The sequence below is a fragment of the Bos indicus genome, chromosome 6, assembly GCF_029378745.1.
Source record: "Bos indicus isolate NIAB-ARS_2022 breed Sahiwal x Tharparkar chromosome 6, NIAB-ARS_B.indTharparkar_mat_pri_1.0, whole genome shotgun sequence".
NCBI classification, from domain to species: domain Eukaryota; kingdom Metazoa; phylum Chordata; class Mammalia; order Artiodactyla; family Bovidae; genus Bos; species Bos indicus.
This window is the reverse complement of record NC_091765.1, coordinates 115,932,083-115,945,907: the sequence shown is the minus strand read 5'-3', so window position 1 is coordinate 115,945,907 and position 13,825 is coordinate 115,932,083. Positions and strand designations below refer to the sequence as shown.

At 56.6% G+C, this 13,825-nt stretch overlaps 1 protein-coding gene across 5 annotated transcripts in view; it reads left to right on the top strand.

Annotated features, from left to right (window-relative positions):
• The window catches only part of RGS12 (regulator of G protein signaling 12), a 115,466-nt gene that overhangs the window by 83,818 nt on the left and 17,823 nt on the right, over positions 1–13,825 (top strand). For 3 of the 5 annotated variants that reach the window (XM_070791891.1, XM_070791889.1, XM_070791892.1), the window contains exons 5-9: positions 10,395–10,564; positions 10,951–11,043; positions 11,698–11,841; positions 13,051–13,233; positions 13,481–13,634. In XM_070791891.1, the coding sequence (XP_070647992.1) occupies positions 10,395–10,564; positions 10,951–11,043; positions 11,698–11,841; positions 13,051–13,233; positions 13,481–13,634 (744 nt within the window). The remainder of the gene's footprint in view (positions 1–10,394; positions 10,565–10,950; positions 11,044–11,697; positions 11,842–13,050; positions 13,234–13,480; positions 13,635–13,825) is intronic. The other 2 variants (XM_070791890.1, XM_070791893.1) reach the window with 1 other exon arrangement.

Below are 13,825 nucleotides of genomic sequence, written 5' to 3'. Positions count from 1 at the left end.
CTGCAGCTGGGGACTGAAGCAAACACGCTCCGGGTGACTGCTGCAGGGCCTGGGCAGGACGGGGCAGACGTGAGCACGCGGCTGATGAGGGTGGGGCGGGGGGAGGGAGGGCTGGGCTGAGGGCAGGCAGCCCTTCCGGGCCTCCACCTCCCTGTGCGGGACTCGGGCATGGCTCAGAATTCTGAGTCCATGCTGGCCTTCCAGGTCGTCTGAAGAGTCTTACTAACAGTGCTTTAGCTTCTTTGACATTTTCTCAATATTTGGATGCACGGTGTAAAGATCTACTCTTGGCCCAAGCCCTGTAGTTGTTCATTTTTCCCCTAATAAGGGAAACCAAGGCGTAACGATACTCAAGTCCATGCAGCGCATCACGCGATGCCGCCCAGAGCCACAGTGACCAGCGTGGGTGCGAGTCTCCCCCAGGGCCCCCAGAGCCAAGGTGCACTGTTGCAGGACCGTGTGGCAGGCATTCTCAAGGTCTGGTCGGTTTGGAGGGTGGACCAGTTCACTGGCAAGCACAGGCTTTAAAAAGTAAACGATGTGACGTTAAAACTGTCAGAGTCCTGCGCCCAAGACTACATTTCACTGTACGTGGATCTTATCTCAAAAACTGTAAAGGAAGACCGAACTCTCATTACTGGTTTAGTTTTTGGCAAGCGTGTGTTTATCGGTTCTTAAAGTATGTTTTGTGTGCTCCAGCAAATGAGTAAATACACCAAGAATCATGGGAGCCCAGCTCTCCACTGCTGGGACGGAGTTACAGAACCGGCAAAGGAGAATGTCCTGGCGTTGGGTCGGAGCTTGAGCTGTCACTGTGAACTCGTGGCTTCAGTGGATGTGAGCACGTAGAAACGAACAAACAGATGTGCCCCTGTGTGTTCACCCAGAAGGAAAGCTGTGACCAACTTAGACAGCATGTTAGAAAGCAGAGATGGTACTTTGCCAGCAAAGGTCTGTCTAGTCAAGGGTATGGTTTTCCCAGTGGTCATGTATGGATGTGACAGTTGGATTATAAAGAAAGCTGAGCGCCGAAGAATTGATGCTTTTGAACTGTGGTGTTGGAGAAGACTCTTGAGAGACCCTTGGACTGCAAGGGGATCCAACCAGTCCATCCTAAAGGAAATCAGTCCTGAATATTCATTGGAAGGACTGATGCTGAAGCTGAAACTCCAATACTTTGGCCACTTGATGGAAAGAACTGACTCATTAGAAAAGACCCTGATGCTGGGAAAGACTGAAGGCGGGAGGAGAAGGGGGTGACAAAGGATGAGATGGTTCGATGGCATCACCAAACTTGATGCACGTGAGTTTGAGTAAACTCTGGAAGTTGGTGATGGACAGGGAAGCCTGGTGTGCTGCAGTCCGTGGGGTCACAAAGAGTCGGACATGACTGAGTGACTGACCTGAACTGAACTGAACTGTGTATCATTGGCACGTGTGGGTATGTGTGTTAGTATTTCTTAGGTCTGTCTGCTGGAAGGACCAGGAAGCAAAGAAACTCCCCAGCAGCAATGAGTAGCCCTTGTGTCCAGATCTCGGTGTCTAAACACCACTCCTCAGTGAAAGGAACTAGGTTCCTAGGAGCAAAGACTGATTTCCTGGGCTGGAGCAGGGAAAGAACGAAATGAGCCCCGCACGCGTGTCTTCTACCAGAAAATAAGGAGGCGCTCGGTGCATGCCGAGGACTTACCAGAAGGACCAAGCACCAGCTCGAAGGAAGGCCGAGCATTAAAGAAAAACAGGTCAGGTGTTTGTGGATTATACGCTGTTGGATGAAACAGGCCCGCTGAGTGCATACTGATGTAGATGAATGAGCTGTAGCAAGTGGGGAGAAGGGACGCTCTCGCAGAGTTGAGTGGAGGAGGACCGGCGACCTCAGGAAATCTCCCCTGGATGCTGAAATGCAGGAGCAGGCTCTGTCCACCACGTGAGAGCCTCCACCATGGAGAAGCCTGGCTCCCTGACCAGCAGCGCCAGCGCCACCTGCGATAGGCTGACCACCATCCTCCTGCAGAGACACGCAAGGAGAACCCACACGCGGGGCACCGGCCAGGCCAGCAGGGGACACCAGGCAGCCCAGACTGAGGGCCGTGCACGCGTAACAGGCCCACGTCTGAGTCTCGTGAACAGAGGGGCCGGGAGCTTTTAAAGAGGCCCGAGCCCTGAGCAATACTGACTTGGAGCCTGGACCGGGAAGTAGCCAGAAAGGGCCTTGTTGATGAAACGGGGACTCACGCTGTGTGACTTTCCGCCATTTTGATGGCTGTGCTCTGGCTACGAAAGGGAATGTCCTGCTCTTTAGAAATTCACACTGAAGTGTTCAGGGGCCCAGAGGTATGCTGTCTCCAGCTTAATCTCCGGTTTGGGAAGAGCTACCAGCATTTGTGTTCAGACAAGAAGGGGAGGGACTGAGCAGGATCGGGGAGAGGTCACACAGCCAACAGGGAAGGACTAGACGCTACTGAATCGGGATGAAGGGCACAAGAAGGGCCCATTTGCTGTCTTTGTAACTCTCGCAAGTTCTAATTTATACCAGAACAAAAAGTTGCCCGCACAGGGTGGCACCTGTGGCCCTAAGGGAGGGGTGCCAGGGGAGGTGTTTCCGTGCTTCAGTCAGCGTCCTGTCCCCGGGGGTGTCAGCCATAGCTGTGGCCGAGCCCTCGGACAAACGGCGGGCACAGCCTGACTCCGCACCTGCCCTCCTGAGCTCTGCCGCCTCCTCGCTGGCACATGGCCGCGCCTTGGAAACTTGAGATCAGAAAGGGCTTGCTGGGAAGGTGGCTCCCCGGGGGCTGGGCTGCGGCCTTCTAGCCTCTCCCGAATTGTTTCCTTGGAGGACGCTGAGATTGATTTGACGTCTTGTTTAACAGAGCGTCGCCCAGTTTATGCCGCAGCGTCCATCCGAGAGTCCGGAGCAGACCCCCCCACCCCGTGTTGGTAAACAGAGCCTTCGCCGCAGTCACGCATGTGCTCTGCTTTGACCTCACAGTGCTCTTGAGGGTTTAGAAGCGGTTCAGTCTGGGCTGGCTGCGTATCACCTAGGGAAGGCTCATTCCTGATGCTGTGAGCTTTGGGTGGTCACCTTCTCATTACAGACAGGCTTCATGTTTGTGGGACTGAAATTCTGTTAATAGGGAAATGAGAGTTTTACTGTGAAACATCTGTTTTCCCTTCACCACTGCTGGTTTAACAGAAAGGATTCCCCAAAGCCCCAGGGCTTCAGCTCCAGCCCTGCAGCCTCAGAGAGCAGCCTTGGGAGCTGCTCCGCCCGCTAAATAATTCAGGCTCCTCACAGCCACGGGCGAAAGGTCTGCTCTGAATTATGGATGCGTCTTTGTGAGGCTTTGTGTTAAGTGTACTGCGCCTCCTTCTCCCTTGCTGAAGGGAGAGACTCGCCCTTGTCAGCCCGGGGCCGGGCATCTCTGGAGAAAGTGCACTAACTTGCCTCCTCGGGGAGCCGAGCTCAGGAGCAATGTCTCTGTGTGTGGCCTCAGCCTTTGCCCGGGGCCCCAGGGGCTGTGCCGGCTGAGCCTGGTATGGATTCAGAGGGGTGGTTTGCGGTGAATGGTTGGAAGTATTTGGTTAAGTGGCATCACAGTGGCTCTTATCAGCTCTGCCCAGGTAAAGTCCCTCTGGTCTGCGCCCTGTCGTGGTTGGCGGGGGCAGGCAGACCGCGCGGGCTCCAGGTATGTGTGCGGGGGTGGGGGTCGGCTCCCAGGCAGGTGGCCATTAAGCCTACAGCCTGACCGTGAGCTGGGACTTAAGTCTTTACAGTGCTGGAAGTTAGGTGGATGAGATATTCTGGCGAGATAATGATGGGAGAGGGCCTGGAGTTACAGAATTATCCACGAAACGTTCATACAGGGGCGGGCCTCAAGGTACTTGCCAGAGGGTAACCTGCGTGTTCATCCAGCCAATGTAGGGGTCGTGGCGTTCCTGTTCTCAGCAAATTTGACAGACCTCGTAAACTTCCTCACCAGGAAAGCGTTTCTTTGACTCAAACTAATTGAAAGGGAGAAAAAAAACACACAGTGAGGACAGAGCCCAGGCAGCGTCTCTAAAGCTGGGCTGGGAGGCGGGAGGCGGGCTCTCCCATGGGGCTGGGAGGTGGCGGGCGGGCTCTGCCACAGGGTCTTCCCCTTGGGCTGGAGGATGCCTGTGGGTTTTCCAAACACCGGACTCCCCGGAGACTGTACTGGCCTTGGAGTTGGGGTGGGAACCCTGGCCTTGGGAGGAATTTCACTTGTGTTCAAGGGCAGTCCTGCCACAAATGTGCATCGTTTTCCGTGTGTTGAGAGTTGAAAGGTGCTGTGAATTATGAAATTCAGAATTTGACAATGGATGTCAAAGGCCAGGGGGTCTTTGTGTGTGTTGTGGACATGGACGCGCTTGGGTTTTGTCATCCCAAGGGGCTCTGCACCCGCCCGGCGGGTCTCACGCGAAGGCTCACCAGGAGGTCTTATGGTGACAAGACCCGTACGCACACGCTGTGTGGGCCCGGGGTGTCTCGTTCTCCCCTCTGAAGCGGGTGCGGGCTACCTGAGGTCTGGCTGAGGTCCGCAGACGGGGGCGGCGTGGCCTGGCCCTGGGGTGCTCCTGCATGGTCTCGGCCATCCACCTTCCAAGCTCCCGGTGCCAGAGTTGAGACCCAGGGAGCAGGCATTCGGGTCCCAGAACCCACAGCAGGGGGGTGTCTCCTGCAGACCAAGAAGGGGCTCATGGGGGCAGTGCGGGTGCGGGGCCCCTTTCTGAGCTTGTGGGTCCCCACGCCCCTCAGGCGAGCAGGAGTTTTCAGCCGAAGCGACTTCCTGGGGGGCCTCTGTCTGCAGGCAGAGCCCCCCAGCCTCCCCGACCCCTCCCCTACCCCATCTTCCTGTGCAGGATGCCAGCACCCCTAAGACTCACGCGGGGACTGCCCAGCTCCCGCCAAGAGTCCGGCAAGGCAGACCCCAGAGTGCACCGCTGACCCACCGAGTCCACACCAAGGGGCCAGGAGGTTCCTTTTATTCTGACTGTAAAGTGTCTTTATCAATGAGAATTTTAAAACTAATCTTATTTATTTTCGGCCGTGCTACGTCTTTATGGCTGCCGGCCTTTCTCTCATTGTGGTGAGCCGCACGTGGGCTCCGTAACTGCAGCTCTGGGCTCTGGACCTCAGGCTCTGTAGCTGCTCTGAGGCACGTGGGTCTTCCCGCATCTGGGATGGATCCAGCCTGTGTCTCCTGTGTTGGCAGCTGGATTCTTTACCGCGGGCCACCAGGGAAGCCCTCGATGAGACTTTTAAAGTGACAGCTATTGATCTGTGAGTCCTAAAAAGTGATTCGTATTTGCCAAGTCTTAATAGAAACGAGTCAGTGTATGGGTCATCTTCCCCTACAACATGTATTCAGCGTTCATCCTCTCCTTCCCTCAGTCCCTCCACAAACCTGCAGCGTGGGCCCCGCACCTGTCTCGCTCCCGCCCTGTGTGCCTGCTCCATGCCTGCTCCGTGTTGGAATCCAGACGTCTCGCGTTTGACAAGCAGAAGCTCTCACGCTGAAGGGTGCAGCTGCTTGCTCTGCGGCTTGCAGCCCACCTCGCCCCCCTCCCCATGGTCCACGCCTGCAGTCCTCTCAGCCCCGCCCGCGCCCCCTCCCCACCCACCGTCCAGGCCACCAGTGCACTCAGCCGCACCTCTGCCAGGGCAGCGCTCAGGGCCCCTCTCCACAGGCAGCCAGGAGGACCAGGTCCCTTCTGTTACTATTATTATTATTACTTGTCTTATTTTTTAACATAGATGTGATGATTTTTTCCAATATTTTTTATTGAAGTATAGTTCATTTGCAATGTTGTATGGGTTTCTGCTGTACAGCAAAGCGATTTAGTCACATACCAACACATACACATGCACACACACACACACACATGTCCATTCTCTTTTAAACATGCTCTCGCTCGCTGGTTTGTCACGGGATATCGATACAGTCCTCTGCGCTGTGCAGGCGGCCCCGCCGTTTACCCACTCTACACGTCTCTTGTTACCGTTACTCAGTCGCTCAGTCGTGTCCGACTCTGCAACCCCGTGGACTGCAGCACAGCAGGCTTCCCAGTCCTGTTCCATCTCCTGGAACTTGTTCAAACACATGTCGAGTGAGTCCGTGATGCCATCCAACCATCTCATCCTCTGTCGTCCCCTTCTCCTGCCCTCAATCTTTCCCAGCATCTGGCTCTTTTCGCATCAGGTGGTCAAAGTATTGGAGCTTCAGCTTCAGCGTCGTTCCTTCCAATGAATATGCAGGACTGATCTCCTTTAGGACTGGATCTCCTTGCAGTCGAAGGGGCTCTCAAGAGTCTCCTCCAACACCACAGTTCAAAAGCATCAATTCTTTGGTGCCTGGCTTTCTTTATGGTCCAACTCTCACATCCATACATCGGAAAAACCATAGCTTTGACTCTACAGACCTTTGTTGGCAAAGAAATGTCTCTGCTTTTTAATATGCTATCTAGATTTGTCATAGCTTTTTTTCCAAGGAGCAAGCATCTTAATTTCATGACTGCAGTCACCACCTGCAGTGATTTTGGAGCCCAAGAAAATAAAATCTGTCACTGTTGCCATTGTTTCCCCATCTATTTGCCATGAAGTGATGCGACCAGATGCCATGATCTTCATTTTTTGAATGTTGAGTTTTAAGTCAACTTTTTCACTCTCCTCTTTCACTTTCATCAAGAGGCTCATTAGCTCCTCTTTGCTTTCTGCTGTAAGGGTGGTGTCGTCTGCATATCTGACATTACTGATATTTCTCCCAGCGTTCTTGATTTCAGCTTGTGCTTCATCCAGCCTGGCATTTCACATGATGTACTCTGCATATAAGTTAAATACGCAGGGTGACAATATACAGCCTTGATGTACTCCTTTCCTAATTTGGAACCAGTCTGTTCCTTCTTGTCCGTCTTACAGATTTCTCAGGAGGCAGGTCAGGTGGTCTGGTATTCTCATCTCTTTAAGAATTTTCCAGTTTGTTGTGAGCCACACAGTCAAAGGCTTTAGCATAGTCAGTGAAGCAGAAGTAGATGTTTTTCTGAAATTCTCTTGCTTCTTCTATGATGCAGTGGGTGTTGGCAGTCTGGTTCCTCTGCCTTTTCTAAATCCATCTTGAACATCTGGAAGTTCTTGGTTCACGTCCTGCTGAAGCCTGGCTTGGAGAATTTTGAGCACTGCTTTGCTAGCGTGCGAGATGAGTGCAGTTGGGCGGTAGTCTGAGCATTCTTTGGCATTGCCTTTCTTTGGGATTGGAATTAAAAACCGACCTTTTCTAGTCCTGTGGCCACTGCTGAGGTTTCCAAAGTTGCTGGCGCGCTGAGTGCAGCGCTTCGTATCACGTATGTTATGTGTCCTGTACGTAGCAGCTTGCGTCTGCTCCCCCAGCCCCCCACTCACCCCCACCCCTCCCCCTTGGCAAGCGCGAGACTGTCCTCTGTGTCCGCCCCCTGTGTCCGCCCCCTGTGTCCGTGCGTGTCACACTGTAGACTCTGCGGTAAGTGACGTCACACGGCGTGTGTCTGTCTCATTCACTTCTCTTAGTGTCGTGATCTCTAGGTCCATCCACGTTGCCGCAGATGACATTATTTAGTTCTTTTCGCGGCCGAATAATATTCCCCTGTGCGTGTGCCACGTCCTCTGTGCCCGCGCGCCTGTCAGAGGACACCCGGGCGGCCTCCGTGTCTTGGCTGCTGTGAACGTAGGGGTGCACGTGCCGTTCCAAATCCGAGTTCAGTCTGTTCTCCGTAACATTAGCGCCAGTTCACGTTCCCAGCACACCCTTTCTCCACACCCGCTCCAGCGTTTGCCATTTGTAGACGTCTTGATGGTGGCTGTGCTGCTTGTGTGAGGTGACACCTTGCTGTAATCTTGACGTGCATCTCCCTGATGGTGATGCTGAGCACTTTCATGAGCCCCAGGCTGTCTGCAGACCATCTGTGGAGAAACGTCTGCTTAGGCTTCTGTTCACTTTCCGATCGGGTTGTTTGCTATTGAGTTGTATGAGCTGCTTCTCTATTTTGGAGATTAAGCCTTGTCGTTTGCCTGGTTTGGAAATATTTTCTGCCGTCTTGCCCTTCCTTTGCTTATCACTGCCCCCCAGGGTGAAGCCCACACAGCTCGGGTGTCCGCCACCCGGCCCCGCTGGCCCTGCCTTGGGGGCTGTCCTGCCCCTCGGGCGCCCAGCCACCCCAGCTGTGAGCCGTGTGTCTTCACGGGCTCATCCTCATGGAAGGCTTTTCTCAGGTCGCTTTCTGTCTGTGCACCCCTCAGCTCTCAGCTCAGCCACGTGGCCTCAAGGGAGGAAAGCTGGAGAGCGTCTCGGTGCCGACAGTCCATCGTATTTTCAGGAAGACTGCTCGTCTCGTGAGGACAGCCGTTTCTCAGCATGGAGCGTGGCAGGAGAGCCTCCCGGCTCAGCCCCCACGCCCCGACGCTGGCTCTATGTTCCCGTCGCTTTGGCCCCATGAGGTGGGGTCCTCCCAAGCTCCTGCCTAGTGACTGACCATGCTCTTCTCCCACTTTTCTTTGGCATCTTGATCTTTTTTCTTATGATGTTTAGTTGCTCTTAAAGATACAGAAAACTAGTCCTTCAACTGTGTAATGTGTTACTTGTATTTTCCAGTTTCTTGCTTGTCTTTTGACTTCGCTTGCAGTGTTTTTTACATACTGAGATTGACTTTATTTTGTTGAGAGTAGTTGACAGACAGCTTTGTTTCAGGTGTACAACGATGGTTCAAAATGTGTATATATTGTAAAAGAATCACCGCACATGTTGCAGAACTTTTGAGATGAGAAGTTGTAGGGCTTCCCGGAGGCGCTGGTGGTAAAGGACCCGCTTGCCATTGCAGGAGACGTAAGAGACACGGGTTCGACCCCTGGGCCAGGAAGATGCCCTGGAGGAGGGCATGGCAACCCCCTCCAGTATCCCTGCCTGGAGAATCCCATGGACAGGGGAGCCTGGCGGGCTACAGTCCCCGGGGTCGCAGACTTGGACACCCTGAGTGCGCGCGCAGAGAGCTCATCACGGTCTGCTCTCGAGCCGCGCTCTCAGACGCGTGTTGGCTGTGCTCACTGTGCGTCCCATCTCAGGGACGGCTCACCGTGGGATTAGCGTTTGTCCCTCGGGCCCCCCACCCACGCGGCCAGCGCTGGCACCACACAGCCTGTGCTCACACATGGAGACTCCGAGTCTGTCCCCCGGCTCTGGGTGCCCTCACTCGGCATTTCAGAGGGCTCTCCTGTGCTCCCTTCCAGTGTTTCTCTGCCTTCACCGTTCACGCCTGAATTTTTGGTCCGCATGGGGTTTGTTCTGGAGCGCACTGGGAGAGCCCCACCCCATTACTGTCCAGGCGGCCACCGCTGGCCCACGGCGCTCCCTGTGACCGGGTGTCCTGTGGGTGGAGTGGACACTCCTGCAGCAGCAGCCTCGCCCACCCCGCTCAGGACGTGTGTGCAGCGTGTCTGGCATCGGTGGGGGGGGGGGGGGGCTGGTCCTGCCTCTGTCTTATGTAGTTGTCCTCACGGACCTCCACACTCCTCCACATGCGGTTTTGTCCAGATCTGATAAAGCACACGTGGGGAAGTGTGTCAGGAGGAGAGGTTGACTCAGGGGGTGAGCGTCTCTGAGGTTCAGTCAACCGTGGAGCCGTGGAGTCTTCCAGGACCCCAGCCCCAGGGAGGAGGGGTGGGGAGTGTGTGTGTGTGAGCCAGCCTGTGAGTGCGTCCGTGAATGTGTGTGAGCCGGCCTGTGAGTGTGTCAGTGTGTGTGTGTGAGTGTGAGCCTACCTGTGAGTGTATCAGTGTGTGAGAGCTGGCCTGTGTGTCAGTGTGTGTGTGTAAGCTGGCCTGAGTGTCTGTCAGTGTGTGAGTGTGAGCCGGCCTGTGAGTGTGTCAGTGCATGTGGCGAGTGTGTTTCCGGTCAGTACATGCAGAAGCGGAGCTCTCCTCTCGGGGTTCTGTGTGTCGGGCTCCAGCAGAGCAGGTCCAGGCGGTTGTGTGCGTGGGCCCTGCTCCCTGCTGGGCACCGCGGCGTGCTGAGTGATGTGCGTGCCTCTCCGGGTCCTGGGAACCTGCCCGTGCCCCCTGCCCTCTGCTCTGCCCACCATCACCCAGCCCCGGCCCCGGGCGCCTCGGGACCCCGCGCGGACTCAGTGCTCCCTCCCTGTGGCACCCGCAGCCAGGTCGGCCACGACCCCGGGGGCACCCTTGTCGGGGTGCGCCTCTGCTTCAGGAGGCGCGTTCCGTCTTGTCCCCGGGCGCCCGAACAGCGTGGCGGCAGCGTGGGCGCTCCCCCCCCTGCCCAGAGGGGACGGCTTGGGGAGGCGGCGGGCGGGAGGGCAGGGGCTGCAGTGAGTGAGGTGTGTGTGGCCCACAGAGCTGACTGGCGCCGACCTGAAGGACTGCGTGAGCAACCACAGCCTGAGCAGCAATGCCAGCCTGCCCAGCGTGCAGAGCTGCCGGCGTCTGCGCGAGCGGAGAGTGGCCAGCTGGGCCGTGTCCTTCGAGCGCCTTCTGCAGGACCCGCTCGGCGTTCGCTACTTCTCCGTGAGTCTGATGGGCAGCAGGCACCCCCTCGAGCAGGACTGGGCAGGCAGGGCAAGCGTCTCCTCCTCCTGCCTCAGCCCCGGACACTCAGTTCCAGGGTCAGAGGGAGCCTCTCTCTGCTGCGTCAGGGCCTCTGTGAACCCTCAGCAGCTGCCTGTGAGCCGGGCCTGCCTTCGGGAGGGATGCTCGGCTCCTCGGGCGTCCCCAGCCTTTGGGTTTATATTCAGGGAAATTCTGGAGAGGTGCTTAGCACCTCTGGTTTCTGTGAAAGGGGGAAAATCAGAGTAAAGTGGGGAAGAGATAGCACAGGAGGGGGAGGTTCCCCCACCGCTGACTGGCCCTCTTCTGATGACTGTGTGACGGTTAATCAATGGTGTTTTCCTTAGGATTTTCTAAGGAAGGAGTTCAGTGAAGAAAACATTTTGTTCTGGCAGGCCTGCGAATACTTTAACCATGTTCCCGCACACGACAAAAAGGAGGTAGGTTTCTCAGGCGGGGACGTGAAGGGGTTGGAGGGCGGGTGGTTTCAGCAGAGGTTCACACCTAGTGTGGCTGAAAAGTCTATGCACAAATACTTTCACACGATTAAAAAAATGCTTCTTTCAGAATGTTTCTTAATATATGTGATATTTAATTTTGCCTAAACTTAGCTTGCATAAATGCCTGGAGCCCTAACACTTAGCTCAGCACGTGTACTGCCTGCTGCCCAGTGTGGAAGGGGAAATGGGAGAGAATCTGGGGGTGGGGGCGCCTTCCAGGAGCTTCCGTCTCGGCAGCCACGTGCAGGCCATGTGGGGCGGGCTGGGTCCCGGCGCGACCTGCCCTGAGGCGGCCTGCCCCCCTGCCCTCTGCCCGCCACGCTCGGCGCCACGGGGACCACATGACAGGAGCCCCAGCCCAGGTCTTCTGAGCATTAGGAGTGCCCTTTGACAGAACTTGGAGAGGAGCCGATTTATTGAAAAGCTTCATGCCAGCTGGTACTTTCAGTCAGATTTCAACCAAGAGATGGTTATTCAGTCCCAAGAAAACGTGTCTCCAGGGCCTGCAGCCACGTCAGGCGTTGGGGCTGCAGCGGTGGCAGGCACAGAGGACGAGTGCGGTCTGTGTGTGCGGCTCACACGCTGCCCCATCAGCTCTCCTACAGGGCCCGCGAGATCTTCAGTAAGTTCCTGAGCAGCAAGGCCACCACGCCGGTCAACATCGACAGCCAGGCCCAGCTGGCGGACGACATCCTCAACGCCCCCCACCCTGACATGTTCAAGGAGCAGCAGCTCCAGGTGATGGCCCTGGCGGGGGTGCAGGGTGGGGTCCTGGAGGGCTGCCCCCGCCGGCGCCAGCCCCCTGCAGGGAGTGCAGTGGTACCCTCCCCCCACCGGGCTCCCAGCTCAGGGCCAGGGTTCAGCAGGGCCCGGAGCAGGAAGACCCAGCACCGCATCCCTGTCTGTTGGCTGCTCTCTGTATGCATCTGCACGCGATCACAGGTTCATGGGCGTTGACACACACAGAGCTCCTAGGTGTGTGGGTCTTTTCAGCTTTAGGACATCATGGTGATGAGAAGTGTGTGTGGGACCTAGTGTTAGAGCCCGCGTAAAACGTGGGACCTAGTGTTAGAGCGCATGTCCACGTGGACCTAGTGTTAGAGCCCGCGTCCACATGGGACCTGGTGTTAGAGCCCGCATAAAACATGGGACCTGGTGTTAGAGCCCGCGTAAAACATGGGACCTAGTGTTAGAGCCCGTGTCCACATGGGACCTAGTGTTAGAGCTCGCATAAAACATGGGACCTGGTGTTAGAGCCCGCGTAAAACATGGGACCTAGTGTTAGAGCCCGTGTCCAAATGGGACCTAGTGTTAGAGCTCGCATAAAACATGGGACCTGGTGTTAGAGCCCGCGTAAAACATGGGACCTGGTGTTAGAGTGCATGTCTACGTGGGACCTAGTGTTAGAGCACGTGTCCACTGGCCTCAGTAGAGGTTCCTTCTGTTGCCTAGTCATAAAGGTTGAAACAAATGAGGAAGGTATTTTCTTTTTATATGTATTTATGTATCCGCTGCACCGGGTCTTAGCTGCAGCGTGTGGGACCCAGTTCCTTGACTGGGGGTTGAACCTGAGCCTCCTGCATCGGAACCCCGGAGTCTTAGCCACTGGGCCACCAGGGAAGTCCCGGAGGAAAGTATTTTCAAGGCAGGTCTCACTTCCTTTAGGTTCCGGTTGCCTTTGGTTTCGTTCTTATTTAACAAAGTCAAGGTTCTTCATGACTGTCCTTGGCTGTCCTGAGTCCCCTCAGGCGCTGGCTTCATGTAGGTGTTGGAACAGGCTGGTTGTAAGCGTGACCCCAGGGGCTGGCGTGTTATGAGACGTGTGATCACATGTTGAGGAGCCTGGGCGACCCCTCCGGGGCAGACGAGGGGCTGTGGGAAGAGGCCTGCCCCCTTGGGACCGAGGGTCCGGTTCTGTGTGTGACGGGACGGCGCTGCCTTTCCCAGCAGATCTTCAACCTGATGAAGTTCGACAGCTACACGCGGTTCCTGAAATCCCCGCTGTACCAAGAGTGCATCCTGGCCGAGGTGGAGGGCCGCCCGTTGCCCGACGCGCAGCAGGTCCCCAGCAGCCCTGCCTCCAAGCACAGCGCCAGCTCGGACCACTCCAACACGTCCACGCCCAAGAAGGTGCCCGTCCGCGCGCCGCCTTCCCTGGGAGGGCATTCTGCTGACAGCAGCCGTCCCTGCTGGCGTCTTCTCTCACTCGCAGAACCTGCAAGGCGCGCGCTCCCGCTGCACTCCCGGGGCTCCGGGCGGGGCTGCACCTCCCTGGAGACCCCCGCCTGGGCGTTCCGCCCCTCTTCCCTTCCCCTGCCTCTCCGTGACAGTGCAGCAGCCTCACACTGTTTTAACAGCACTTTCCCTTTGACGGCAGTTGAGCGGAAAATCGAAATCAGGACGGTCCCTGAATGAAGAGCTGGGGGATGAGGACAGCGAGAGGAAGCGGAAAGGCGCGTTCTTCTCGTGGTCACGGACCAGGAGCACCGGGCGCTCCCAGAAGAAGAAGGACCACGGCGACCGTCCGAATGGTTCGTGGTCTGTCCTGTGCGGAGGGCTGGGGGCGGGGGCACGGAGGAGCCAGTGCGGGCTGTGCTGTGCGCTGGCCTGTGGGGCGGCCAGCAGGGGCGCGGGGCGGCTCCGGGTCCTCTGAGAGGCGCAGGGTACGTCCCGCTCCCGCCCCCCAGCCCGGGCGCCCTGCAGGGGGCCTGGTGCCCGCCAC